This window comes from Microcaecilia unicolor, chromosome 5 (genome assembly GCF_901765095.1).
Source record: "Microcaecilia unicolor chromosome 5, aMicUni1.1, whole genome shotgun sequence".
NCBI lineage: Eukaryota > Metazoa > Chordata > Amphibia > Gymnophiona > Siphonopidae > Microcaecilia > Microcaecilia unicolor.
This window is the reverse complement of record NC_044035.1, coordinates 359962238-359989639: the sequence shown is the minus strand read 5'-3', so window position 1 is coordinate 359989639 and position 27402 is coordinate 359962238. Positions and strand designations below refer to the sequence as shown.

At 44.1% G+C, this 27402-nt stretch overlaps 1 protein-coding gene across 1 annotated transcript in view; it reads right to left on the bottom strand.

The window, feature by feature from the left end:
• The window catches only part of VPS4A (vacuolar protein sorting 4 homolog A), a 41029-nt gene extending 23479 nt beyond the window's left edge, over positions 1 to 17550 (bottom strand). Inside the window, exons 1-5 of the mRNA XM_030204650.1 lie at positions 17454 to 17550; positions 4328 to 4439; positions 3492 to 3636; positions 2812 to 2873; positions 1993 to 2112 (exon numbers count right to left, since the gene is read on the bottom strand). Coding sequence (XP_030060510.1) covers positions 1993 to 2112; positions 2812 to 2873; positions 3492 to 3636; positions 4328 to 4439; positions 17454 to 17474 — 460 coding nt within the window. The 5' untranslated portion in view covers positions 17475 to 17550. The remainder of the gene's footprint in view (positions 1 to 1992; positions 2113 to 2811; positions 2874 to 3491; positions 3637 to 4327; positions 4440 to 17453) is intronic.
• Between the last annotated feature and the right edge of the window lie 9852 nt (positions 17551 to 27402).

Sequence of the window (27402 nt, the reverse complement as noted above, 5' to 3'; positions counted from 1 at the left end):
CCTAATTAGATTGTAAGCTTTGTTGAGCAGGGACTGTCTCTTCATGTTCAAGTGTACAGCACTGCGTACGTCTAGTAGTGGTATAGAAATGATAAGTAGTAGTAGTATTCCCTGATCTTTATTCCCACTTCTTCCTGGAGGATTTGGGGGGGGGGGGGGGGGGGGGGAGTCAGTTATTCTTAGAAAAGTGACTCTCAGTCTCCCTCTGCTGGTAGGAGTGCATAACCGAAGCGACTTGAACAGTGGAGGATTGCTGAGGAAAATCTGTTTTACTCTTTGGGATCTTACCAGGTACTTGTGACCTGGCTTGGTCACTGCTGGAAACAGGATACTGGGCTTGATAGTCCTTCAGTCTGTCCCAATATGGCAATGCTTATGTTCTTATGTACAGTCAGGCAATAAGGACATAAGTATTGCCACAATGGGACAGACCAAAGGTCCATCAAGCCCAGAATCCTGTTTACTACAATACATTTTATGCTGGTTATCCTAGAAATAGCAGTGGATTTTCCCCAAGTCAATTTAATAACGGTCTATGGACTTTTCCTTTAGGAAGCCGTCTAAACCTTTTTTAAACTTTGCTAAGCTAACCGCCTTTACCACATTCTCTGGCAATGAATTCCAGAGTTTAATTACACGTTGAGTGAAGAAAAACTTTCTCCGATTCATTTTAAATTTACTACATTCTAGCTATTGTAGCTTATTTTTGGAAAGCGTAAACAGACGCTTCACATCTACCCGTTCCACTCCACCCATACAGGACGCTCCTGATGAGCGCCTTTGCCCCCTCCCAATCCTTTTTTGATGTTTGTTTTGATTTTCAATTTTATGCAGGGGAAAGCATGTTTGTGTTGTTTATCTCACTTTTGTTTTTAAACACGCCAGCTTGGATTTTTATGCTGCAGGGGGAAGCGGGGAGATGACAGCTCAGGCCTTAACGACAGGTCTGACCTCACGTTAAATTTATCATGGTAAATGATTCGTTGCAATCGTCGGTATGGTTAGTGCATCCAGAATTGTCCACATTTCAATGGTAGTTACTCGTTTGCATTCCGTTCTCGTTAGCTGCTAGCGTCGTCGGAAAATGGCCTTTAATGCATGCTACGGTTGAAAATTCCTTCATTAAAGGGTCATTAAGGTTTAATGCATCTGGGCCTAAATGTTTAGATAGTTTTATAATTGATCCACATTTTTTTAGTTTATTGCCTCTGCTTGTCTGGACTGACTAAGAATCCTTGTGGTTTGTGTGTTGGGTCTGTGGGACCACTGGGAATGTGGCCCCAGTAACTTAAGAATTACTGGGGATAATTTTGCCGAGTAGGAGACTCGCCCAGAGGTAGTTGGGACTCAGTCGATGGAAGGAGGGTGCTAGTGTAGAGCACAAGCAGTAGGTGCAGGTGGACCTGAGCTGTGCTGGGGATGGACCCTCTAAGTGGCCACGAGGTAGCCCCAGGCGGATGGCTAGGTGTTTTGTGACAATCTTTTAGAGCTGAATACCAATTAAAACCATCCCACGTTCTACTGCACAATAACCTCTCCAGTTAATCTGGGAGCATATAGAAACTATCAGTCCAGGAGCTGCACGGATAACAGTCATCCATCTCCTAGAGACACTGAGCATTCTAAAGCTGACAATGCCTTTAAGGAGAAAAATCACACAGAACTACTATGTTTTTCTGTCCGATCCACTGGTCGATGGACATAATCCACATGTTCTGGACTGATCTGATATGGACACTAAGGAAGAAAAGTTAAACATGAGAGAAAAGGCAGAACAGAAGACATGGAAGAAATCAGTGAACTTGAAACAGGCAGGAAGAGGACACGGAGTACAAATTCAAGGCAGAAAGGAAACCTACATAGAGGAAAGCATTCGGTGTATGAAGAAAATTCAAGGCAGAAAGGAAACCTACATAGAGGAAAGCATTCGGTGTATGAAGACTGTTAAAAGGGAGACCCTCCCCCACCAGGACTCTGCCATAGAATTCTCACCTGTAAATAAATGTGGGAACTTGATGGGCAGGATGACAGCCTCTTTTAATGCTTCTTTAGCCCCCTCCAGCCCAGCCACATCATTCCACCGCACATCGGGCTTCTCCATCACAATGGCACCTTGAACAAAAAGCAACTCTTCAGCAACAAGCATATATTAGTGGGACTTACAAGGAGGAGGAATGACTGAAAGCAGAAATGGGATCTTCTGATCCACATTTACAAAGAGGGAGGCAGTAAATCTAACGATTACAAACCAAACTACAGAAGTGGAATCTTAAGCACTTACACAAATAAGAATGGATAAGGCCAAGGCACCCAATGATGTAAACCCCCAAATACAACACGAGTTCAGTGGGCTGACAGCAACCCCCTCACAACTTTATTCAACATCCTACTGAAGACCAGGGACATTTAAAAGGACTGGAAGAGACTGTATATCACTTTTACAGACAAGAGAGAGGAGGGAAAAAGTACAGACCCGTTAATCCTACTTCAGTCATGAGTAAAACTAAGGAAATAAAGCTAATGTTTATGCTTATTTGGCATTTGTTATGAAAAACACAATAAAACAAGATGAGTATAACGCACAAGACAATGTGGTTTAACAGAGAAAAGATCCCAAGAAACAAACTTGGCTGAGTTCTTTAATGAGGTGACAGACAGACAGACACACCAGGCTCTGTCACGTCCTCTGATACTTCTCTCCCATCCTACATACACACACCGTGCAGGGTCACGTTCTTTTCTGTTTCACATATATATGTGTTGTCGTGTTCTCCTCTCATCACACATATGATTAGTGTGCTTACTGCTCACCCATGAGCTGTTCCTGTAGTTTTTTTCTTTCTGGGTTCTCTCCCTCACTGTCGCTGTCGCTTCTGTACAAACAAAACACAAAAGATTTCATAGCAGACATTCCACACTGAAGAGGGTGAGTGAAGTCCTTCTTGGGTTCTAAGGCTTAGAGAGAAAGGGAAAACTACCCTCAAAGGTCCCCATAGCCTGGGGCAGAATCATCTGCAATAAAGGAGCTTTGGCAGGTCCCAGCATTTGAGAAGAGGGCGCCCCCTGCAGATCGGTTCTACATGAGGTTACATAATACTGTATCATTTACAGATTTTTTCCTGTTAAGATTGTATTTATGTTGAAGTTAATGTTAAATCACAAATAAAATTACTGTACAGCACCTAGATTTGTAGATGCTATATAAGGAGAAATTAGATCTTACCTGCTAATTTGCTTTCCTTTAGTCCCTCCGGACCGGACCAGTCTCCACCTGCTGGTAGGCATGCACAACCCATCAGTCCAATCCTGGTCCGGTCCGGAGGGACGCTAAGGAAATTGTTTTAAACAAATACAAAAATGAATAAAAATTATCAGCACCTGGGGAAAGAAAGCTGGATAAGTGCAATAGTTCTGAAGCTGTGAGGAGTCTTGAACCTTTCTGGATACACACAGAGAACCCCAAAACATTCTCAACTTCCCCCAACCCTTACCCCTTGTCATTCTGAGCCTCTTTCACTGGCTTCTTGCTGTGTTTCTCTTTACTCCTTAAGTACTCCTTCAGCTTCTCAGCCCGGTCCAGATACTGCATACACTTTGCCCGGATACTCTCCTTCGCTTTGTCACTGTGAGCCTCATCTGCATTTAGGAACATGAGCAGAGTGTGAGGAAAGGCCTGCACTGTGTCACTATATCACATCAGAGGCAAAAGCAACATAGTAGATGATGGCAGTCAAAGACCTGTACGGTTCATCCAGTGTGCCCAACAAGATAAACTCATTGTATGTGGTACTTTATATGTATACTTGGCCTTGCCATTTTCAGGGCACAGACCGTAGAAGTCTGCCCAGCATTGGCTTTGATTCTTAATTACTGGTGTTGCCATCTAATCACTGAAGCTTGTTTGGCTTCATGCCTTCCATACAAGATTCCTTTGTGTTTATCCTACACATTTCTTTATTCCATTACCGTGTTCACCTCCCACGAGAGGGCACTGCAGGTAAATACCACCCTCTCCGTGAAAAAACTAGTCCCGGCCCCCTTTCAACCTCAATTCATGTCCTCTAGTTCTACCACCTTCCCGTCTCTGGAAAAGGATTGTTTGTAAATTAATAGTGAATATCTCTTACAAATTCTGGGGAAATGTGCACATGTGTGGGGGCATGACTGCATGGAACATCTGGAAAGCCTAGAGTTCTATTGCAATACTTTATTAGTTAGCTCACTAGTACATTTTCTAAAGACCTGTGCGTGGTCCAGATTGAGCCCTGCAGAATTGGCGATGTGGCCCTCAGTAGGGGGTAGGTAATGTTTCAGCCAGGAAACTCACATTTAATGGCATGTAGGAAGTACTCCACCGCATGTTGATACAGCCGCAAAGCTTCTTCATAATTCTTAGCTTTGTCTTCCTCCGTGGCTTTCGTTACCAGATCAATAGCTTTCTGCAGAGACATTCAGTGAAAGGGAGAGAGAGAAACCAGACTTACTGCCACAGATACTTTCAAACACCGCAATGACAAATGAGGGAGAGACTTATCCCCCTCCCCACCCCATAAACTCAAAGCTCTGAAAATATGCATAAGAAAACATGTCAGAAAGATTCGATTGCAAAAGCCTCAAGCCTGGAAACTGAGTACAAGTGAGGCACATGGACAGGCTATGAGGGCAGCTTGTGCAGCTGGGACAGGAGGTTGGTGGTAGGACAGCATATGTGTGTGCCTGTGTTGCTCACTGTGCTGTAGTTCTGCTCATACACCAAGTACTCGGCTTTCTAATGTGGTCAATCTCTGCCAATCAGTGAAGAAATACTACACAGAACATTACCATTCTCGTTTTTATTTGGTTGGTTCCTGGTATTACTGTCGACTTTACAACACAAAGAGTGGAACATGTATAATGTGATTCCTCTCCCGCTTTTTAAAAATCTGTCCCCAAGTCCTCTCTTCAGCTGTCTGCCCGGTCTTTTCATGCCATACGACACCTGCAAGGGCCTCTGATAGAGATCCAGGCCATAGTCATACTTCAAATGCATCAAGGTGACATCTGTATCGGTTTCTGATGAATATCTGCTTTTCAATCCTTTGTGCTTTACCCCTGTTTTATGCACATCACTGATACCTACACGGGGCTTTGATTAACATTTGCTTGTTTGTTCTATTTTCCTCAATTCTGGTTCAAACCAGTGCATCTCTACTTCCTCTGCAAGTAGCCTAGTGGTTAGTGCAGTGGACACTGATCCTGAGGAACTGGGTTCGATTCCCACTGCAGCGCCTTGTGATTCTGGGCAAGTCACTTAACCCTCCATTCCCCAGGTACAAATGAGTAGTACCTGTATATAATATGTAAACTGCTTTGAATGTAGTTGCAAAAACCACAGAAAGGTGGTATATCAAGTCCCTTTCCCTATTTCCTCGGATCGGGTGTGGGATTTTGCTCCGTCTCTTCCCACCTGACGTCAGATAATGTGCAATACTGCGCTGTTACTTGAGATAAACCCTGACATTCAGGGATTGCTATTTTTCCCCATCTACATCTCTACTTCCTTGGATTAGGCATGGGAGCTTGCTCCGCCCCTTCCAACTGATAAGAGTTTGGTCTGACTTTTTTCCCCTGGAGGGGAAGATGTTGGATGCATTTTACAAGAAACATGCTAGATCTCATTGTGGGCTGGATAGTTGTCCCCCTTCTTTTTTAAACAACAACGTTATGGTTGAACTGATGGTTGTCTTACAGTGGGAAGATTTCCTTCTGAATTAAGAACATTAGGGAACCAGTGGGAACGGTTACAAATTATAGGCTGATTGCATCAATACCACCGTTTGTAAAATTGATGGAAGGGTAGTTGTGTCACTATCACAGCAGCCCACCTCTGCAAGTCAGGAACCTGCCTATTTTCTTAGATGACTGGCTTTTCGTTGCCTCCACTCTCCAAGAGACATTTCATGCACTACACACCACTTTCTTCCTCCTCGAGTTATTGAGATTCCTCATCAACGAAGCCACATCTGTACTACAGCCTGCCCAACACATCCAATTCATATGCGCAGACACATGTACACCTTTGCTCAAAGCATTTCTTCCACCTTCACTAATAAGCTCCCTAATACAGCTCACTTGTTAGGTATCCTCCACACAGAAGACCCCCCCCCCCCACTTGGTTGCTTCTACACTTTTTAGGCTACATGGCGATGGCCGTTCATATGCTACCACACACCAGACTTCACATGCATTTCTACAATAGGAACTGAATCTCCAGTGGACCAATGGACACATAACCTCTCTCCCACAAGATTCACATCACTGAAAAGATGCGACAGCCCTCCCCTTTGGTGGCAACACCCACCCCATTCGGCACAAGAGAAGCTTTTCCAGCTACCACAAGTTCAGCTTCTACTCATCACAAATACCTCTATCAAAGGTAGGGGACTCATCTCCTTCACCTCCAAATACAGGGAATCTGAATTCCCAAAAGAGAAATGTCCCCACATCAACTGCCTCAAGCTCAGGGCAGTGTACTGTGCCCTGTGAGTCTTTAGACCATGGGTCACCAACAAAACCATATTAGAATAGACCAACAATCAAGTGGCCATGTTTCATCTCAACAAGCATGGGAATATGCCATCTCCATCAGGGTGTTGTTACAAGCCACCTATCTGCCAGGGCACCAGAATTGTTGGAATGTAATTGTATTTTACATGCATTGCCTGTCACCTATTATTTCTCTGTGATTACTCTGTGACCTCTGATGTGAATTACTTAGAGAGGTCACACAGCTATGCAACTTCCTGTGGGGGTCAGACACAGCAGATGCAGCACATGGAGCACATGGAGCTCATGATCTCTCCTAACCTGAGAGGATCTATGGTGGTGTGAGCATCCATTACCATCTAAGCACATGGAAGGAGCTGATAATACAAATGTATAGTAATATGTATATATAAGCCTGTCTGATTATAATCTAACTACAAACTGTGAGTAAACAGATGTTTTGTTACTTCAACTTTAAAGTGACTCAGCAGTGAATTATTCAGGGGTGAATGAGAGAGAGATGAAGAAAGAAATTAACATTTCTAAAGCTGAAGCTGTGTGTACTAAAATCTGCTAATTATTTACTACAAATAATCCAACAAAAGGGTTACGGGCCCAGGGGTCAGGAATTGAAAAAGAAGAGAAATATTACCAGGCAGAAAAAAAGGCCACATTTTTCTCTTAAGTTTTAAAGGAAAGATTCAGTCTGTCTCTCTCTCCCCCCCACACAGCAGACAGAAGGCTAAGAAAATGGCTGAGGGAAGAAATTCACCATTTTTCTATTCTCTCAAGGTGCCTAGATTAACTGAGTTTAATTATCAGCAATGGGAACTAAGATTCATATGTCTCCTTCGAGCAAAAGGATTAAATATATGCTTAGACCAAGACAGAACAGCTGAAAATATGGCTGAATGGGACAATGCAAACTATTATGTGAAGTGCATGCTTTTGGAAGCTCTCTCAGAGAAACAAGCCATATTAGTGGAGGGAAAAGATACACCAAAGGACATTTTATATAAACTGAGAACTATGTATGCAACTACATATGCAAAGCAGCAACCAATTTGGTTAGCAGAGTTGAATGAAACCAAATTAAGGGATAAAAGTAAATGTAATGATCACATTATGCATCTTATGTCTTCATTTCAAAAGTTAGAACTTTCAGGAATTCCCATGTGTGATGCATTGAAAAGAGCATTTCTTTTTACCTCACTATCAAAGAAGTTTGATGTTTTTAGGTCTGTAAATGAGGCCATTGAAGGGCAATCTTTTGAACAGACAACATCAAAACTAAGGCAGGAATGCATAATAAATGATTCTGAGGAGATGTGTTCTCAAAGTCAGTCAGAGAGAAATGAAACAAATTTCTTGGCAAAGAACAGAGGAAGGCGGAGCTATGGGAAAACTCCACCCAAGGGCAAGCTGATTTGCTACTCATGTGGAAAGGAGGGACATGTATCTAAATGGTGTAAGGAAACACAAAACACTCCCTCTAGCTCACCTAAGCCAATGGAACTAAAGAATTTTCAAACCAGGAAATGTATGAAGGACAAAGATAAACACAAGGGCTTTCTAATGGCAGAAAAATCTTTGACTATGGTAAATAATAATTCAAATGAAAGTACTTGGATTTTGAATTCAGGGAGCACATGCCATTTAACCAATTGTAAGAATTTCTTTCAGGAAATGTGTCCAGAGGAAGGTATTCTTAAAACTGCAAACGCAGGGACTGCTAAGATCCAAGCAAAAGGTATTGGATTCTTAAAATGCAAAGTGTCTAATGAAGTTAAAGAAATTCCTGTAAGTGATGTCTTGTATATTCCCCAAGCAGTTTGCAATATGCTTAGTGTATCTACATTAGATAAGAAGGGATTTGTGATTCATTTTGAAAACAGTAAGTGCACAATCTCTAAAAATGATGAAGTGTATGCTGAAGCTTTTATGCATAATGATGTTTATAAGCTGAACATTTCAGGTGAAGCCTCACATATGGCGCAAGTAAGGAAGAATGATGGTAAATGTAGTCTGGAAATCTGGCACCGCCGCCTGGGACATCGTGATTTTAAGGTGATCCAGGATCTTTACAGTAAGCAACTGGCCACCGGCATTCAGATAAGTGCAGATGCTGGTAAAATGGAGAAATGCATAGACTGTGTTACTCAAAAAGGTGTAAGACCCTCATTTCCTGCATACACAGGAAATAGGAGTAATAAAGTGCTGGACTTAATACACAGTGACTTATGTGGACCGTTTAATATCCCATCATTGGGAAATAACAGATTTGTGCTAATATTCTTGGATGATTTCTCTAGATATTGTGTGGCCTATTTGCTGAAAGAAAAAAGTCAAGTCACAGACATGCTGAAGAAATACGTAGCCATGGTGAGCAATAAATTTGAAAGAAAACCAAAGGTTCTTCAGACCGACAATGGTGGTGAGTTCACTTCACAAAGCATGCGCACATTTCTAGAACAAGAAGGCATTCAACATATCACAACAGTAGCTTATACACCAGAGCAAAATTCTGTTGCAGAGAGAAAATTTAGGTCACTTGTGGAAATGACCAGATGTATGCTGTCAGATAGCAATCTCCCTAAAAGACTATGGGGGGAAGCCATTCTCACAGCAGTGTACCTACAAAACAGAATGCCAACTAAAGGCGCTGAGCGCACACCACATGAGACATGGCATGGTAGGAAGCCAAACCTGTCACACATAAGAACATTTGGAAGTACAGCATATGCTCATGTACCAAAGCAAAGAAGGCATAAGCTGGATTCCACAACAGAAAGGGGCATTTTAGTTGGCTATACTCCAGGACACAAAGGATATAGAATTTTGAATCTGAAAACTGGCATTGTTGGCATAAGACATGTTACATATTTTGATGAAAACAAGAGGGTTGATAAAGGCTGGATTATCCCAGATGAGCCTTATCATCCAGAATATGAAACTAGAACAATAATAGACATGCCAGTGTATATAAATGCCATACCAAGGCAGATGTCTGAAAGCAACTCATCTGTATCTAACGAGGAACAGGCAGAGGAAGCAGACACAGAAAGGATCATTGAAGAAGACAGTACAGTTGGAGAAGGGGAATCAATTGGAGAAGGACTCTCAGATTTAGAGGATGCGGAAAGGTCAGACCAACCTGTTGTCAGACGCTCATCCAGGGAAAACAAAGGTGTTCCACCCCTAAGACTGTCTTACCTAACAAAGTCAGCAGAAGCTCAAGAGCCCTTAACATGGGATGAGATTGAGAAAATGCCAGCAGAAGAAGCTGCTGAATGGCATAAAGCTGCACAAGAAGAAATTGATGCATTGGATAAAAATAATACTTGGATTCTTACAAAATTACCTCCTGGCAAGAAAGCTATAGGATGCAAATGGGTATTCAAGTTAAAAAGGAATGCACAAGGAAAAGTGGAAAGGTATAAAGCCAGATTAGTGGCAAAGGGATATCTTCAAAAATATGGAGAAGATTTTGATGAAGTGTTTGCACCTGTAGTGAAACACACGACAATCAGAACACTTCTGAGCATTGCAGTCTCAAAAGGCATGCAAGTCAAACACATTGATGTGAAAACAGCGTTTCTTCATGGGGATATAACTGAAGACTTGTACATGGAACAACCAACAGGTTTCATAAATACAAAACAAAGACAGCTAGTGTGTAAATTAAACAAAGGTCTTTATGGATTAAAGCAAAGTGCAAAATGTTGGAATGATAAATTGCATGAAATATTGACAAATTTAGGATTTAAGCAAGGTGAAGCAGATAAATGTTTGTACACTAGGTGCACAAATGGACAATATGCATACATTTTAGCTTTTGTTGATGATCTGCTCATTGCAAGCGAAAGTGAGCAAGAGTACAAGGACATTGTAAAATATTTAAACCTCAATGTTGAGATAAAAGAACTTGGTAATGTGTCATACTATCTTGGTATAGAAATTGAGAAACAAAATGATGGTTCTTATCTTCTAAGCCAGAAGCAGAAAATAAATGAGCTTATTGAAAGTTTAGGTATGCAAGATGCCCAAGTTGTAAGCACTCCCATGATCACTGATTTTCTGAAGGATGAAACAGTAAGAGAACCTTTACCAGATAACATCCAATATAGATCAGCCATAGGTAAGCTTTATATCTAGCTACCACATACAGGGCTGATATAGCAAATGCAGTAGGAATTTTGAGCAGAAGGGTCAGCTCACCTACCAAATCAGATTGGACTGCAGTTAAAAGGATGGTAAGGTATTTAAAGGGTACCATTGATTGTAAATTAAAGATTTCAGCCAATAGTAATCCAAAACTAATATGTTACTGTGATTCAGATTGGGCAGGGGATCATTCTGATTATAAATCCACAAGTGGATATATGTTTATGTATGGAAATGTACACATTTCATGGGCCAGTCATAAACAAAGTATTGTGAGTCTGTCTTCTACAGAAGCTGAATATGTGGCTGTATCGGAAGCGTGCAGAGAACTGATGTGGATTGAAAAACTTTTGCTGGATTTCGGAATAGCTGAAAAGAGACCAATCCAGATAATGGAAGATAATCAGAGCTGCATCCGACTGTCACAGAATGACAAGGTTCAGTCACGCACCAAGCACATCGCAACGAAATACCACAACGTGCGAGAGTTGGCGAAAGAAGGGGTCATCAGTCTACACTATTGTCACACCAGTGAGATGACAGCTGACATCATGACCAAACCGTTACCCAGAGAACATTTTGTGAATCTGCGTATAAAGCTTGGACTTTGTATGAATAAATAATTGCATGACAGTTATGCATGAGAAGGGGTTTGTTGGAATGTAATTGTATTTTACATGCATTGCCTGTCACCTATTATTTCTCTGTGATTACTCTGTGACCTCTGATGTGAATTACTTAGAGAGGTCACACAGCTATGCAACTTCCTGTGGGGGTCAGACACAGCAGATGCAGCACATGGAGCACATGGAGCTCATGATCTCTCCTAACCTGAGAGGATCTATGGTGGTGTGAGCATCCATTACCATCTAAGCACATGGAAGGAGCTGATAATACAAATGTATAGTAATATGTATATATAAGCCTGTCTGATTATAATCTAACTACAAACTGTGAGTAAACAGATGTTTTGTTACTTCAACTTTAAAGTGACTCAGCAGTGAATTATTCAGGGGTGAATGAGAGAGAGATGAAGAAAGAAATTAACATTTCTAAAGCTGAAGCTGTGTGTACTAAAATCTGCTAATTATTTACTACAAATAATCCAACAAGAATTCCATAGCAGACTGCCTCAGCAGAAACCTTGATCCCTACGAGTGAGTCTTTCCATGCCCAGGTGGCTCACAGACTTCTTCAAGCCTGAGGAATTCCACAACTTAACCTCTTCGCCACTTATGACAAAGCAAGTGCAAGGCCTTGTACTCCATCATTAACAATGACTTAGAAATTACCTCCTACCAATCTTCTTACCCTCCATACTCTTCATCGCTCTATGTCCTTAACTATCCCTATCCTTTCTCTCATACCTCTTTTATCCCATTTACCCCTTGTTCACTTGACCTACCACATACCTCCTTTGTTGATTCTGATACTACAGATTGTATTCTCTTGTTACTATGTAAGCAGTATTGAGCCTGCGATGTGTGGGAAAGCGCGGGATACAAATGTAATAAATAAATAAATAGATGCCTTTTCCATTAGCTGGAGTAACATGTTCCTTTATGCCTATCTCCTACACCCCTGCTTTCCAGGACTATCCAGAAGCCTCATCTGGACAGATCTACCATGATCTTGGTGGCTCCGTACTAACCTTGTCAATCCTGGTTTCTCTTCCTGTTCAAGCTTGCGATGACAGACTGCATACGACTGCCCCAACCATGTCACCTTTCCCACTCCAACAACAGATATCCTGCTGGCAATCAGGAAACTCACTACACACAAGCCTTACAGTCTGAAATTGAAACTTTTCTCCGCCTGGTGCACACAAAGAAATCTTTATAATTCTTTCTACCCAGTCCCTATGGTACTAGAACACTTGCTGCACCTGTCCCAGACTGGACTCAAGACTAACTTGGTCTGGGTCCATCTTAGTATGCTGTCCATGGTACTGCGCTCTCCAACCAACCACTCATCAACCGCTTTATTAAAGGATTTGTGCCTTCCCATCAAACAACCACCACCCCAATGGGACCTCAACCTCGCCCTCAACTGCCTTATGAAACCACTTTTCGAACCTTTCCTCACTTTAGAACTAGAACTTTTTAGAATAGTTTATCAATGGGAAAAAAAACAAAAACAAAAAATACCTCCTCTCTGTACTCCAGTTAGTTTTATATGTTAGACTCTGTAATTTCATGTAAATCTATCCCAGCTAAAAATGAATGTTAAAATTTATGTAACTTTTCTTTATTATTGACCCACTTGTTCTACTCTGTAATTTTTTTGTAAATCAATCCCAATTGTTATGGTTATTGTCACTGGTTAAATTCTTCTGTAATCCACTTCAAACCTTTGAGAGCAGTAAGTGTTGATAGTGTAGGTTCCCGGAGGAAAATACACTATCTCCTACTCCCAAACACTAACACCTATCCACTGAGGGATACTTCTATATATTACCTTACTTACCAATTATCATAATAAACCAAGTAAGTTTTATAGTAAGAGCAAGAAATAAGACAAGTTAGGTATCCAAAAGCTAAGCAAGGCAAATACAAAGAGACAGGTTAGACGGAGGGAAGATTGCAGCCACCTGGTTCACCCGTTAGAGAAATCTGCCCCCCCCCCCCCCCCCCAACTTTTCTGGTGAAATAATACTTATATTTACACAGGTTAAAGACTGGCTGAAATACATGATCACGTGACTTTTGTACAGGTGTTCAACGTCAATCTGGAGTTCCCCTAACTGTTGCCTCCAACCATGTTTTCTATCAGACCTATATCATCTTCACGTTTTCTACCGGATGGTCTCCGCCTTGAGTGAATTCCTTTAAAAAGGCGGGAAATAAATCCTAATAAAGTAAAAAAAAAAACTACGGTCGACCACCTAAACTTCCGGAAAGCACTAAAAACAGACCTGTTCAGAAAAGCATATCCCACCGACCCAACATTAAAAAACCTGGATACCTGCGACATAATGAAACCAAAGACCGTAATGGACAAATCCTAATTCTTCCTCTCCCTCTCTAATGTTCCCTCAATTGCATTTACCACACATGTACCTCTCTCTACCACAATATCACCTTGTAATTGTATTAGTTCATACCGGAATCAGCTAACGCCATTTACGGTACTATGTAAGCCACATTGAGCCTGCAAATAGTTGGGAAAATGTGGGATACAAATGCAACAAATAAATACATAAACTCCTCCCTACAAGATATCTGCAAGGCCGCTACATGGTCATCACTTCACAGCCCATTACTGCTTACATAGCCCACCTGCAGATGACTCCAATTTTGGCAGGACTGTTCTCCAGGTCGAATGTCCATAATACTACCTCGCTGTCACTGTTAAGTCTATCTGCCTTAGTACTGTGTTAGGCTCCTGGGCGACTGTCGGCTTCCCCCCCCGTTCTAGTTTAAAAGCTGCTCTATCTCCTTTTTAAAAGTTAGCGGCAGCAGCATGGTTCCATCCCGGTTATGTTTCAACAATTTTTATTGATGACAGGTCACTGTAAACACATCCATCAACGATTAAACAGAAATTCCAATGCCAAAGCCTACATGATAAAAGTAGAACAGTACAGACAGTCATCAAACTTTTCACCCTTACATACCATCTTATCCCTCTTCTACTCAGATGTAATTAGTACTTTGATTCTCTTGAACCGTCCATTAATTATTCTTAACCTCCCAACTCCCCCATCCCCCCTCCCTACCCCCTTCCACACCCCCCCCCCCCCCCCCCCCCGGTTCCATCCCGGTTAAGGTGGAGCCCATCCTTTCGGAACAGTCTCCCCCTTTCCCAGAATGAAGCCTAGTTCCTAACATGCTTCTTGGAGCAGCTGGTCCAGGAACTGACGAGAGGGGGAGCCATTTTGGATCTGGTCCTTGGTGGCGTGCAGGGCATAGTGTGAGAGGTAGTAGTGCTGGGTCCCCTGGGAAATAGTGATCATAACATGATCAAGTTTGAGCTACTATCTGGGATGAACCCACAAAAGAAATCTACTGTACCTGCATTTAATTTTCAAAACGGCAACTATAATAAAATGAGGAAAATGGTTAAAAAGAAACTAAAAGGATCGGCTGGCTGCAAAGGTTAGGACACTCAATCAGGCGTGAACGTTATTCAAAAATACCATCTTGGAAGCCCAGTCCGGATGCATTCCACATATTTGCAAAGGTGGAAAGAAAAGAAAACGACAGCCAGCATGGTTAAAAGATGAACTAAAAGAGACCATTACAGCCAAAAGATGGTCCATCAAAGATTGGAAAAAGGACCCAAACGAAGAAAATAAGAAGCAACATAAGCACAGGAAAGTCAGATACAAAGCATTAATAAAGAAGGCTAAAAGAGAATATGAAGAGAAACTTGCCGCAGAGGCTAAAACACTCATAGCAATAACTTTTTCAGGTACATCAGAAGCAGAAAGCCTAAGAGGGAATCCGTGGGACTGTTAGATCACAAAGGAGCAAAAGGGGCGCTCATTGAGGACAAGGCCATAGCAGAGAAACTGAATTAATTCTGTCTTTATGTAAGAAGATGTACGAGATCTACCTGTACCGGAAATGGTTTTCAAGCCTGATGATGTGGAGGAATTGAAAGAAATCTCGGTGAACCTGGAAGATGTACTGAGCCAAATTGACAAATTAAAGAGTAGTAAATCACCTGGACTGGATGACATACATCCAAGTGTACTCAAAGAACTCAAGCATGAAGTTTATGATCTGCTTTTAGTACTATGTAACCTGTCATTAAAATCATCCGTAGTACATGAAGATTGGAGGATGGCCAATGTGATGCGGATTTTTAAAAAGGGCTCTAGGGGTGATCCGGGAAATTACAGACTGGTAAACCTGACGTCAGTGCCAGGCAAAACAGTGGAAACTATTATAAAGTATAAAATGATAGAACACTTAGACAAACACGGTTTAATGGGACAGATTATGCATGGGTTCAGCCAAGGGAAGTCTTGCCTCACCAATTTGCTTCATTTCTTTGAAGACGTGAATAAACATGGGATAAAGGTGAGCCTGTTAATGTAGTGCATCTAGATTTTCAGAAAGCTTTTGATAAAGTTCCTCATGAGAGACTTCTGAGAAGATTATAGTTATGGGATGGGATAGGAGGCAAGGTTCTGGTGTGGATTAGGAACTGGTTATTGGACAGAAAAATTGTCATTTCTCTCAGTTGAGGAGGGTGAACAGTGGAGTGCGACCGGTGCTATAAATGATATGGAAATCAGGATGACGAGTGAGGTGATTAAATTTGCAGATGACACAAGGTTGTTAAAACACATGCGGACTGTGAAATATTGCAGGAACACTTTAGAAAACTGGAAGATATGGCATCCAATTGGCAGATGTAATTTAATGTGGACAAATGCAAAGTGATGCACATTGGAAAGAATAATCCGAATCATAGTTACCCGATGCTAGGGTCCACCTTGGGGGTCAGCACTCAAGAAAAAGATCTAAGTGTAGTTGTAGACAATACACTGAAATCTTTTGCTCAGTGTGCGGCAGTGTCCAAAAAAAGCAAACAGGATGCTAGTAATTATTAGGAAAGGGGTGGTGAATGACTGAAAATAAGATAACACCTTTGTACTGCTCCATCGTACGACTGCACCTTGAGTATTGCATTCAGTTCTGGTCGCCGTATCTCAAAAAATATATAGCGGAATTAGAAAAGGTTCAAAGAAGAGCGACCAAAATGAAAAACGGGTGGAACTCCTTTCGTATGAGGAAAGGCTAAAGAGGTTAGGCTCCTCAGCTTGGAAAAGAGAGGGATAAGGGGACATATGATTGAGGTCTACAAAATCCTGAGTGGTGTTGAATGAGTAGACACAAATTGATTTTTTACTCGTAAAAGTACAAAGACTACGAGACACTCAAGGAAGTTACATGCAAATACTTTTAAAACAAATAACAGGAGATTTTTTTTTTTCACTTAACAAAGAGTTAAGCTCTAGAACTCTTTGTTGGAGGATGTAGTAACAGTGGTTAGCATATCTGTTTAAAAAAAAAAAGTATGGACAAGTTCCTGGAGGAAAAGTTCATAGTCGGCTATTGAGACGGACATGGGGAAGCAACTGCTTGCCCCGGGATTGGTAGCATGGAATGTTGCTATTAATTGGGTTTGTGCCAGGTACTTGTGACCTGGCTTGGCCACTGGGCTAGATGGACCATTGGTGTGACCCAGTATGGCTACTCTTATGTTCTTATGGGCATACATGGGGAGAATGAATGTTGGGGGTATACACAGGCTCATTCACACATGGGGAGGGGTGAAAGCTGGGGTATATACAGGCTTGTGCACCCATGGGGAAGATGAATATTGGGATATGCAAAGGCTTGTGCACACATGAGGAGTGTGAATGTTGGGATATACAGACTCACGTACAGATAGGAAGAAGATGAATATTGGGATAAACACAAACTCGTGTACACTTGGGGAGGGAGTGAATGTTGGGGGGCCTACACAGACTTGTCGTGCATACATGGGGAGGGGTGAATGCAGGGTGTATTGAGAGGCTCGTGCACACATGGGGAGTGTGAATGTTGAGAAATACAGACTCACGTACAGATAGGAAGAGGCTGAATATTGGGCTAAACACATGGGGAGGTTGGTGCTGAGGGTAAACACAGGCTCTTGCACACATGGGGAGGGGGTGACTGTTGGGGGTTGAGCCTGGCTCGTGCACCCCCATTGCAGGTCCCCCCAGTGCTACCCGTCCCGGGCCTTCCTCTTCCTCCTCCTCCTACCTGCAGAGTTGATGTTGTCATTTCATCCCCAGCTCCGGCCGCTCTTTCCGGTCTCTTCCGGGCGCAAACGCCACCGAGTCTCAGCGCAGCTTAGCGCCCCCTTCCGGCCCGGAGGAGCATGTTGACTGCCATTGCGTCACCGGGGTCAAAGGCTGCCTGTGGGCGGGGCGCAGGACCCGTCCTTGGAAAGCCGTCAGGACAGCGCGCTCTCGCCCCGCCCCTCAGTTTGAGGTCGGCCTTGCGCGTGGCCGCCGAAAGGAGGGTTGGGCCGCGCGCGCGACAGCCTGCAAAATACCTCGTCATCAAGTCGTCATCAGTCATAATCGCAGCAGGACTTTGTTTGCACGCGCACCTTGGCCTTTGAATATAGGTGTAAAGGGAAGTCCTTTCTGGGTCCTGTTATTGCAATGTTGAAAAAAAATAAGCTTCCATTTTAACTACTAAGCATAAATCTAATTAATAGCTGTATTCTGAATTGTTTGTAATTTCTTCTCGATTATATTTGAACAACCCAAATAGAGAATTTTACAACACATAAGCATTGCCATACTGAGACAGACCACAGGTCCATCAAGCCCAGTATCCTGTTTCCAATAGTGGTCAATCCAGGTTACAAGTACCTGGCAAGATCCTAGAACAGTAAAGCAGATTTTATGCTGTTTATCCTAGAATATGCATTGGATTTTTCCAAGTCCATCTTAATAATGGTTTATGGACTTTTAGGAAAGTATCAAAACCCTTTCTAAACCCTGCTAAGCTACTGCTTTTGCCACATTATCTGTCAACAAATTTCAGAGTTTAATTACTTGCTGAGTGAAGAAATATTTTCTCCGATTCATTTTAAATTTACTACATAGTAGCTTCTTTCCATGCACCCTAGTCCTAGTATTTTAGGAAAGAGTAAACAAGTGATTCACATCTATCTCTTCCACTCCACTCAGTATTTTATATACCTCTATCATATCTCCTTTTCTCCAATCAGAAGAGCCCTAACCGCTTTAGCCTTATCTTAAAAGGAAGTTGTCCCATCCCCTTTATCATTTTCAGCACCCTTACCTTTTATAATTCCACTATATTTTTTAGATGCAGTGACTAGAATTGCACACAATATTTGAGGTGCGGTCACACATAGAGAAATACAAAGGCATTATAATATTCTCAGTTTTGTTTTCCATTCCTTTCCTAATAATTCCTATTTGCTTGCTTAGCTGCCACTGCACATTGAGCAGAGGTTTTTTTTAATTATTTCAACATTTTTATTGAGGACAAGCAAAATTAAATACAGTCATCGGCTAGTATACATTCATTACCGTCAACAAAACATACAGAATGTGAATAACTGATAGAATCCGTCATCAACCTTTTTTATTTTAACAAGTTTCTCCCTACTCCCCCTAACACGTCCCCTCCCCTTTTTTTTGCCTTTCAACATGGTCATTGAGGACAATGCAAATAGCCCACATAGCTCAAATGCAGCAATGTCCACTAGAGCATGAAATTGTCGATTCCCCCCCTTTCCCCCTCCTATATTATCCCCAACTCCCCCCCCCACCATAAGGATCAAGAGGCTCATTTTCAAAGCACTTAGCCTCCCAAAGTTCCATAGAAACCTATGGAACTTAGCCTCCCAAAGTGCTTTGAGGGACATTTTCGATATGACGTCCAAAAGTAAAAGAGTTCTAATGTTACCACAGCAGGTCTCACCAAGTCTCCATTACTTCTGGAAGCAGAGCCCCGGATAGGAGGGGAGGTAAGCTGAGAAGGTTCTTTTCCTGGGGTTCACACAGCCAGGGGCCCTCCTCTCTCAACAAGGGAAGCCTGTCCATCCTTGGGCGCTTCAACACGTTGTGACCCCGTTGGCGCGTACCTGCTGCCTGGTATTGGAGGAGCTGTGCAAGAGGGAGGGCTTAGTGAAACTCCCTCAATGGTACGGTCTGCTTCTGAAGCTGCGGATTTTGTCAAAGTGAGCGCTGGCTCTCCTAGCCTCCGAACTGTAAAACTTTCCAGGGTGGTCTGACGGGCGGTTGGGTCTTCCACAGGACTCAAGGAGGTTAGTAACTTGGGTTTCCCCTTCCTTTTCCCCATTTCTAACACAGGGAAAATTCCCGACCAAGATTCACTCACTGGTGTTCAGGAGCTCCGTAAAGCCACGTCTGCTCCAGCCGCCATCTTGGATCCCAAGAAGTTCATTTTCAAAAAAAAGAAAAATGTCTTCTTCTCCGCAGTCTTCCAGAGTCATGAGTCACTGGCAGCGAGTAAGACACATTATTTCTGGCTGCCCCGGGGCTTCCCTCTGCTGCTGTCCCACCTCCTGTGATGCAACATCCTGTGAGCGAGGCAGCAACAGCAAGAAGGTTCCAAGTCTGGCAGAAACAGTGTGTCTTGCTCGCTGATGATCTTTTGAACTGTTCCAATAAAGATCACTTCTTTGAACTATCGTCTCCCTCGTTTTTTTTTTTTTTGGAAGAGCCAATCTACCCTACTGCTTGGTGTTTCTCTTACTTGCTGATGGTACCTTACCCATGTTTGAAGGATCATTGGCAGGAGCAGAAGAGCATTGCTAAACATGTGGGGGAAGAGGGAGATGCCAGATGGGGTGGGAGAAGATATGCCACATGCATAGGACAGGGAGAGAATGGGAGTACAGACCCACAAGTGGGCAGGGCAAATGCCAGACCTACAGGAGGAGAAGTAGAGATGCCAGATTGGTCTATGGGGGGGTGGATAGTGAGAGCAGAGGGGGGAGAGATACCAGACCAGGGTGGGGAGGAAGAAGAAAGCAGGGGAAGATGTTGTACTCCAGGAGCGAAAAGAGCAAGAGAGTGGACAATAGAGGGGAGAGAAATGCTGGACCCACTGGGAAAAAAAGAGAGAGAGAAAGGGACCAGTGAATGATGGAAGAAAGAGTGAGAGATGGGGGACCAATGGGGAGTGGAGGGAAAAGAGAGACTGAACCAAGGAATGATAAGAGACAGAGGAACAGATGCTGGCCCTAGGTTGGGGGGTGCAGAAGAAGGGGAAGAGAGGAGAGCGGGACAGATGCTGGACCAATGTAGGGATGGAGAGAGAGATGCCAGATTTGGGGTGGGGGCAGGGGAGAAAATAAACTGGACAGGGGATGAGATAGGGACAGAGAACAAAAATGCTAAGCATGGAGGATGCATAGGGACAGGGATAGAGAGGTAGCATGCTGTACACAGAGAGAGGGACAGAGACACAGACGGTAGATACAGGACAGATAGGGACACAAAAGGGAGATGTTGGACAGCATGAATAAGGGACACAGAGGGAAGACAGATGGCGGACATGGAGTGAGATGAGATGTGAAATGGATAGAAGACCAGTACAAGACATTGGTACCAAAGCATGAAATACTCAGGCTACAAAGGTAGAAAACAATATTTATTCTAAATTAATTGGAATGTGTCAATTTTGGCAAGTACATTTCTTTGATAACTTACATTTCAGTTTCTATTCCACTAGTGTTGCTGACTTTTTGAGGGTTCCAGTTTAGTTTTGTTGTTGTCTTAATATCTCTACAATTGATATGTGATCCCTTGTTTCATAGTTGTTGAGGGTCTGCCTGGTTTTTTTTGTGCATGTGACCAAGATGTGGTTTCTACTAGCAGGTGGCTTCTGTGAGGTGTTCTGTTAGTGTTAAATTTTCTGTGTAGGAATGTGTAGCATTATAACCTGTTCTGTCCCACCCCCCCATCCCCCCCAGGAGGTATACTGGTGTTCTAGGGTGCTGCTGCCTTTTATAGGTAGGGCTGTTACTATTTGACTCTCTCTAGTCCATGCTGGCCAGAAGCAGTAAGTTCTGAAAGTCTGATAGCTGCTAGCGTGACAGCTTTCCTGACAGGCACTAAATGGGGTGAGCTTGCCAGTGTCACCCCTGGCCATTTCAAGGCAATGGAGGGTTAAGTGGCTTGCCTACGGTGGCAATTGAACTTGGTCCTTCTGATTCCTAGTCTGCTGCTCCTCTGCCCTGGCCATTACAGCTGCTTTATTATGACAGGTTTTCTACAGTGGTTAGAGCACCGGTCTTGCAATCCAGAGGTGGCCAGTTCAAATCCCACTGCTGCTCCTTGTGATCTTGGGCAAGTCACTTAACCCTCCATTGCCTCAGGTACAAACTTAGATTGTGAGAACTACCCAGAGTACCTGACTGTAACTCACCTTGAGCTACTACTGAAAAAGGTGTGAGCAAAATCTAAATAAATGTGTGTGGGGTTTTTTTTTTTTTGTTTGTTTTTGCAGTTTGGCTACTGGAGCGCCGTTTCCGTTATATAAAATTTGTGGTCTAATCATGGATAGGGTTACCATATTTGTGGAGACAAAAAAATAAAATGCAGTCCCGCCCCTGGCCCCACTGCAGCACACTCTGCTGCAGTCACCTTGACCCCCCACCCAAGAAAGCCAGATTCTATAAGTAGTGAAAATACTGGTACAAGTAACAAATGCATTTTCTTCTGTAATCTAAATACAAAATTAGAAGAGATGTATATTTCCAAAGAAGCAAACATCCATGAGCAGCATTATTTTCCTTTTCCCTTCCCTCCCATCCATAAGCTGAATGTCCCTCTCGCCTCTCCATCCCCTTCTAGCCAGGTGCTGCATTTCCCCATTTTCCAAGTTTAGTCAATATTTACTACGTCCTACAGGGGCCTGCAAGGCGGTTTACAATCTAGTACATTCAAAAAGTGACTAAATAGAGGACACAAGAGTCAAATCAGGACCAAAAGAGGAAAGGGGCTGGAACTCCATTTATGATACTGTGGGGGGGGGGGGGACACGACTCTGTGCAATCGGTTTCAGTTTTCACTCTGGACCAATGAAGGAGAAGAGAAATTAGGCCTAGTATTGCCATCAGCAAATACATATGTCTTCAGTTCGACATATCAAGTGAAGGCTCACGAGTTGCTGCTTGAAGTCTTGGCAGCCATTTTCAAGAAGCGGCAGCAGCAGGCAGGAAAGAGTGGGGTTCTTTCCAGCCCTGAAGAGGCCACAAGACCACCAGGGTGCGTTACAGTAGGTTCGGAGGGGGGGGGGGGGGGGGGGGGCAGGGCGGTTCTCATACCCGCCAGCCCAGAAAACCGAACCGGCTGGAAAACACCCCAGACAGTTGTGAACTATGGATGTATGAAAACCCTAATCACAGAATGTATGTACATGCAAATTTTTTTCTTCTGAGATGGCAACCCTAGTGCTGATGGTTGTAGAGGGGTGGGGGAAGTGTGCAACAGTAGGTGTGGCAAGAGATTTGGGGTGGGGTATGGATGGAGCAAGGCAGGTGTCAGGTTTTTCTTTGTCAAAAAGTTGGTAACCCTAGTTGGAGTCTAACGGCCAGCTATCAGGTTCCCAGATTCACGGACTGGACCTGGTCAAGCACAGAGTGCTGCTGCCCCCAAACATCGCTGGATAGTGGCCACTGGGGGACCCTGCCATACAGAGAGAGTGTGTGTATTTGTCCCCCTACCCACCACTGGCCTAGCACCTGCTTGGTGCTCTCCCTGGTTCCCCTACAACTCCAGGGGAACAAATTTGACTGAGGTTGCCTGGTTCACTTTTCCCCTGTATTGGGGAGTTAAGCTGCTTTAAATAAAAAGTAAAACAGAAACTGCTTTTACAGCCCAGAAGAACACTGGAGTCCTGGACTTACAGTTGGCCCCTTCTGCGACAGACCATTTCCAGCTTTGGTAAACGGCTGCGGTCATGTTTGCTTTTCAGTGGGAACAGCAGCCATTTTGTGTGCGGTCAGTGTTTCTCATACTGCACCTTCGTTGCTGCAGGAGCCACATCAGGGCTTGTGGGGGTCAGGACTAGTTTTTACTGCTAGATTCATCCTCAGGGGAGAGGAGATTCCAATGGGGTTCGGATGCCCCCCCCCCCCCACCTAGGGCCCCTGAATTCTGGTTAATTCCAGCATATTTTTTAGCTGTTTAAACCTGCTTTAGTCGCTGAGACTGGTTTCCCTCTGCTTCCAGGGGTTTCCCAGACCTTAGAGAGCCCTGGGTCCTCACTGAGGTTCCGGCAGGGTAAACACTTCTGGAGATGCGAGAGGCCTTTCAGTCCCTCCATTCCAGGGTTCTGGTTCTGACCCCCCTCCTCTGGTAAAGAAGGAGGAATGTTCTCCCCATCGTTTGCTTTTTCAGCAGGAAGAGCTTCCAGCCTGATTGATTTGGTGTCCACTGTTGCTCCGATGCCCAGGGGTCTGACCTGTCTGAGGGTGACCCCATTTCGGAAGTTCTAGCAGGGCCTCAGAATCATCCTGGCCTGCAGTGGGAATTGAACCCAGTTCCCCAGGATCAAAGTCTACTACACTAACCTCTAGGCTACTCCTCTAAATTTGAAGGTAGGTCGGGGCACTGAGAGGGTGACATATTGGACCCAAGTGTGGAGGGAGGAAGGAGGTACGAGAAGAAGCAATGCTGGACCATGGGGGTGGGGGGCAAAGAGAGATGGAAAGAGGTAATGCAAAACTGTTACAGTCTATGCCAGGGTTCCCAAACTATTGCACTAGAGCCTTGGCTACATTTAGAATGCAAAACATGAAGATCTTTCCACATTTATATGCTGAAAACCTCACTTATTGGGCTTCAATCTCATAAGAACGTAAGAATAGCCATACTGCTTCAGACCAATGGCCCATCTAGCCCAGTATCCTGCTTCCAACAGTGGCCAATCCAGGTTACAACTACCTCACTCACTGTGGTGGTGAATCTCATTTTTTTGTGATGGACACCCTTGGATTCTCTAGTGCCAGCTCAGAGGACGCAATGAGAAGAATGTGTGCTGTGACCCCTGCCGGCCCAGAAGAGGAAGTGAGGGGAACAGACACAGTGTCCCCAGACAAGTTGGAGGACGCGTGGTGAGATGAGTACATACTCTCGGAAAAAAAAGCAGTATCTGCATTGTAACTAACACAATGCCCCATTGCAGCTCATCAAACACACCAGAGTGTGCTCTCACCCTCTCTCTCTGCACCAGGCAACTAACTGTGTTCCCTAAAATATGCATTAAAGACTGTTTGCAATGAAATAAATACCAAACCATAAGAAAAGCATTTTTTTAATTATAAAAATTATACTACAAAAATTACACAGATACAGATTTTATCTTACTATACGAAAGAATGTGGCTAAGACGTGACCAGCCATTCAATAACAGCAATCTGAGATGCAGAGCCAGAGAATAGCAAAGTTGCTTAACCGTAACAGGGCAGTGGAGGAAATTCGGCCCACCCTTTCTGATGACATCTCCCGATGGATCCAGAGTGGCAGTGCTCTCCTTTGTACTGGTGGCCCAGAAAGGTGAATCGGAGGAATTTCCAGTGTTAGGGGTGGATGGGGATGTAGGTCTAAGTGTGCTTGAAGATGAGGAAGGCAAGGCAGTCAGTTTTCAGTGAGGGGTGGGGGGTTCGTGGGCACTTGCTAGCAGCTGCTGAACTCAAGGAAGAAACCCAGGCTGACTTGTGGCCGTTATGGTGTTTGGAGGGCTAACCTTTCCTGGTGGTCTGATTTTCCCCCCCTTAGCTGAAGTTTCTTGCCTGCTGGGTCCTGCGTGGACGGAGACTGCTGCCTCCACTGTGTGGGAGGGAGGGCAGTCAGGGCAGCCATGGTGTGCCCTCTTTAAGCCCAGGAGCAACAAGTGCCGATGCAGGTGGAGTAATGGTTCAAGGACTGTTGGCCACGCTCTCCCCGTGAGCACCAACCGCCATTGGAATGAGGACTGCATCCAAGAGGGCAGAGGTAGTATGTTGCGGACTGGCTCAATGACTCACCTCCCCCCAGCAGTGCTAGTAGTGGGCCTGGGGGTGGGAGAGGGTGATTGCAACATATAGTCCTGTGCTTTCAGAGAGCTGTGCTTGCTGGCCAAGGCATTTTTTTGTTGGTGGAGGCCAGTTGATATCTTTTTTTAACGCAGAACATTAAGACTGAGAGAAAGGAGAGCCACCACTATCTGGAGCAGTTAGAAAACAAAAGAGAGGGCCTGGGTGAGCACAGGCCCATCCAGCAGCAGCTCCCCACATCACCATCTCTCCTCCTCCACGTGTCCTGGCATCTGCCCGCCCGTTGCTGAAGCCCGTCCCTTCTTGGTGTACCTTACTAGCGTCTGCAGTGATTCATTATTGCTGCCTACACTGGTCCTGCAGCCTTCCATCGGCCCTCGTTTACATCATTTCCTGTCTGGCGGGACCCGGCCGATGGAAGCCTATGGAGCCAGCACAGGCAGCAATAATTGAATCACTGCAGGCGCTGGGGACGCCTTTAAGGTACACCAGGGAGGGATGGGGTTCAGCAACAGGCAATCAGATGCTGGGACGCCACGGAGGAGGAGAGATGTTGATGTGGGGTAGATGAAAATATCTATAAATTTTTAAAATATCTCGGGGGGGGGGGGGGGGGGGCAGGGGTCTATGGAGTGCTGTGCAAGGTCTCATCTAAGTTAGCTCTGGTTCTATCCAAAACAGTGGGTCTGGTTACGCCACTGAAACAAACAAAGGAGGAAAGCTGCAACATGCATGGGAAATCCCACGTATGCCCAGTAAGCCAAAAGGCTTAGTTCACTAGAGGAGTGGAGAGCCCTGACACTCTTGACTCAATGGGAAACGTCAGCAGAAAGTGTGCCTGCATCTTTCCTGCTTGGTTCCAGAGAACGCAGCAACCCAGCATCGACTGAGCTTTCCCAGTACATAAATAGATCTCTGGAGATTTAGTTTCTTCCGCAGATTAGCTGAGGGTTAATTATTGCTTTGAACACAGCCCAAGCATTTTCCTAAAGCATTTAGCAGCTCCTGGCTGCTCAGCTTCCGTTTTTGGTAGTGAATGGGTTAACAAAGAAAACCAGTAAACAGTTGTACTTTTTCTTCAAAAAGAGAGAAAAAAAAAACCCCAAACAGATCTGAGGAGTATCTGCTGTAAAATCTCACCTTGGGGCAGATGCAAGAAGCCAGACATTTGTACAGTACATGGAGTTTGAGCACAGAGCATGGTAATGAATACTGCTGCCAAAAAAAGAAAAAAAAAATCATTTACTTCTGCTACATTAAGCATACAAATTACCAAGGCATTAAGACAGGAAGAAAAAAAGCCATTAACATACCAGAGTTTAATGCATCAGGTGGCAAAAAAACCCAGCAGTAGCCCATGGGTCTCACTACCCCTCCCCACTCCAGCTACAACAATGCCCTCTCTCTGCCACCTCCTTCCAAAGCACTGGCATCTGAGTGCCTAGCAGTGTGTGTGAGCACACCAGTAAAGCTACTGCTAAGGAAAGTGGAGGAAGGAGAACTCAGGGCCCCAACTGACAACCAGGAAACTGATGAAAAGGATGAGCTGAGGTGAAGATGCCTTTGCTCCCACTCTGGAACTGGTACTGCAGCCTTGAGCTTCAGTGCTACTAGGGAATTAAAACAATTAAGTGCCAAAAGAAAGAGTTGGGCACTGCATTAAGAAGTGTTGGCAGATTTCTCCACATTTTTGTTAGCTAAAGCTTTAAATTCTGAAGGAAAGGGGGGGCATTGGGCTTCTGCCTGCCTGCCTTAATCCCCAGATCTGGGCGACGAGAACAACCTAGATTCCAGGGGTGAAGTTTAACTTAGCCCTGCAGAACTCTGGAAATGGTGACATTTCAGGCTGCCTTGAGGTCAGAGCCAATGCCAGCAACACAGGGTGGAGGAGTCCAGGACACAAGCAAGCAGCAGCATTGGGAACATAGCCGCTAAGAGCGGGTACGAAAGAAGCTTGACCCAGGGAGAGACTGGAATGAAGCCCCCAGCGATCAGCCTGGAGGCAATTTGGTCTGCTCTGGAACGATTCCTACAATCCAAGTGAACTCTACAAGTGGGCGAGTGTAAACTTAAGACTGAAGAACTGAATGATCAAATACAAGCTACTATTTCTCAGGTAAAAAGAATTAAGCACTGGAAGATACAGAACTCTTATAC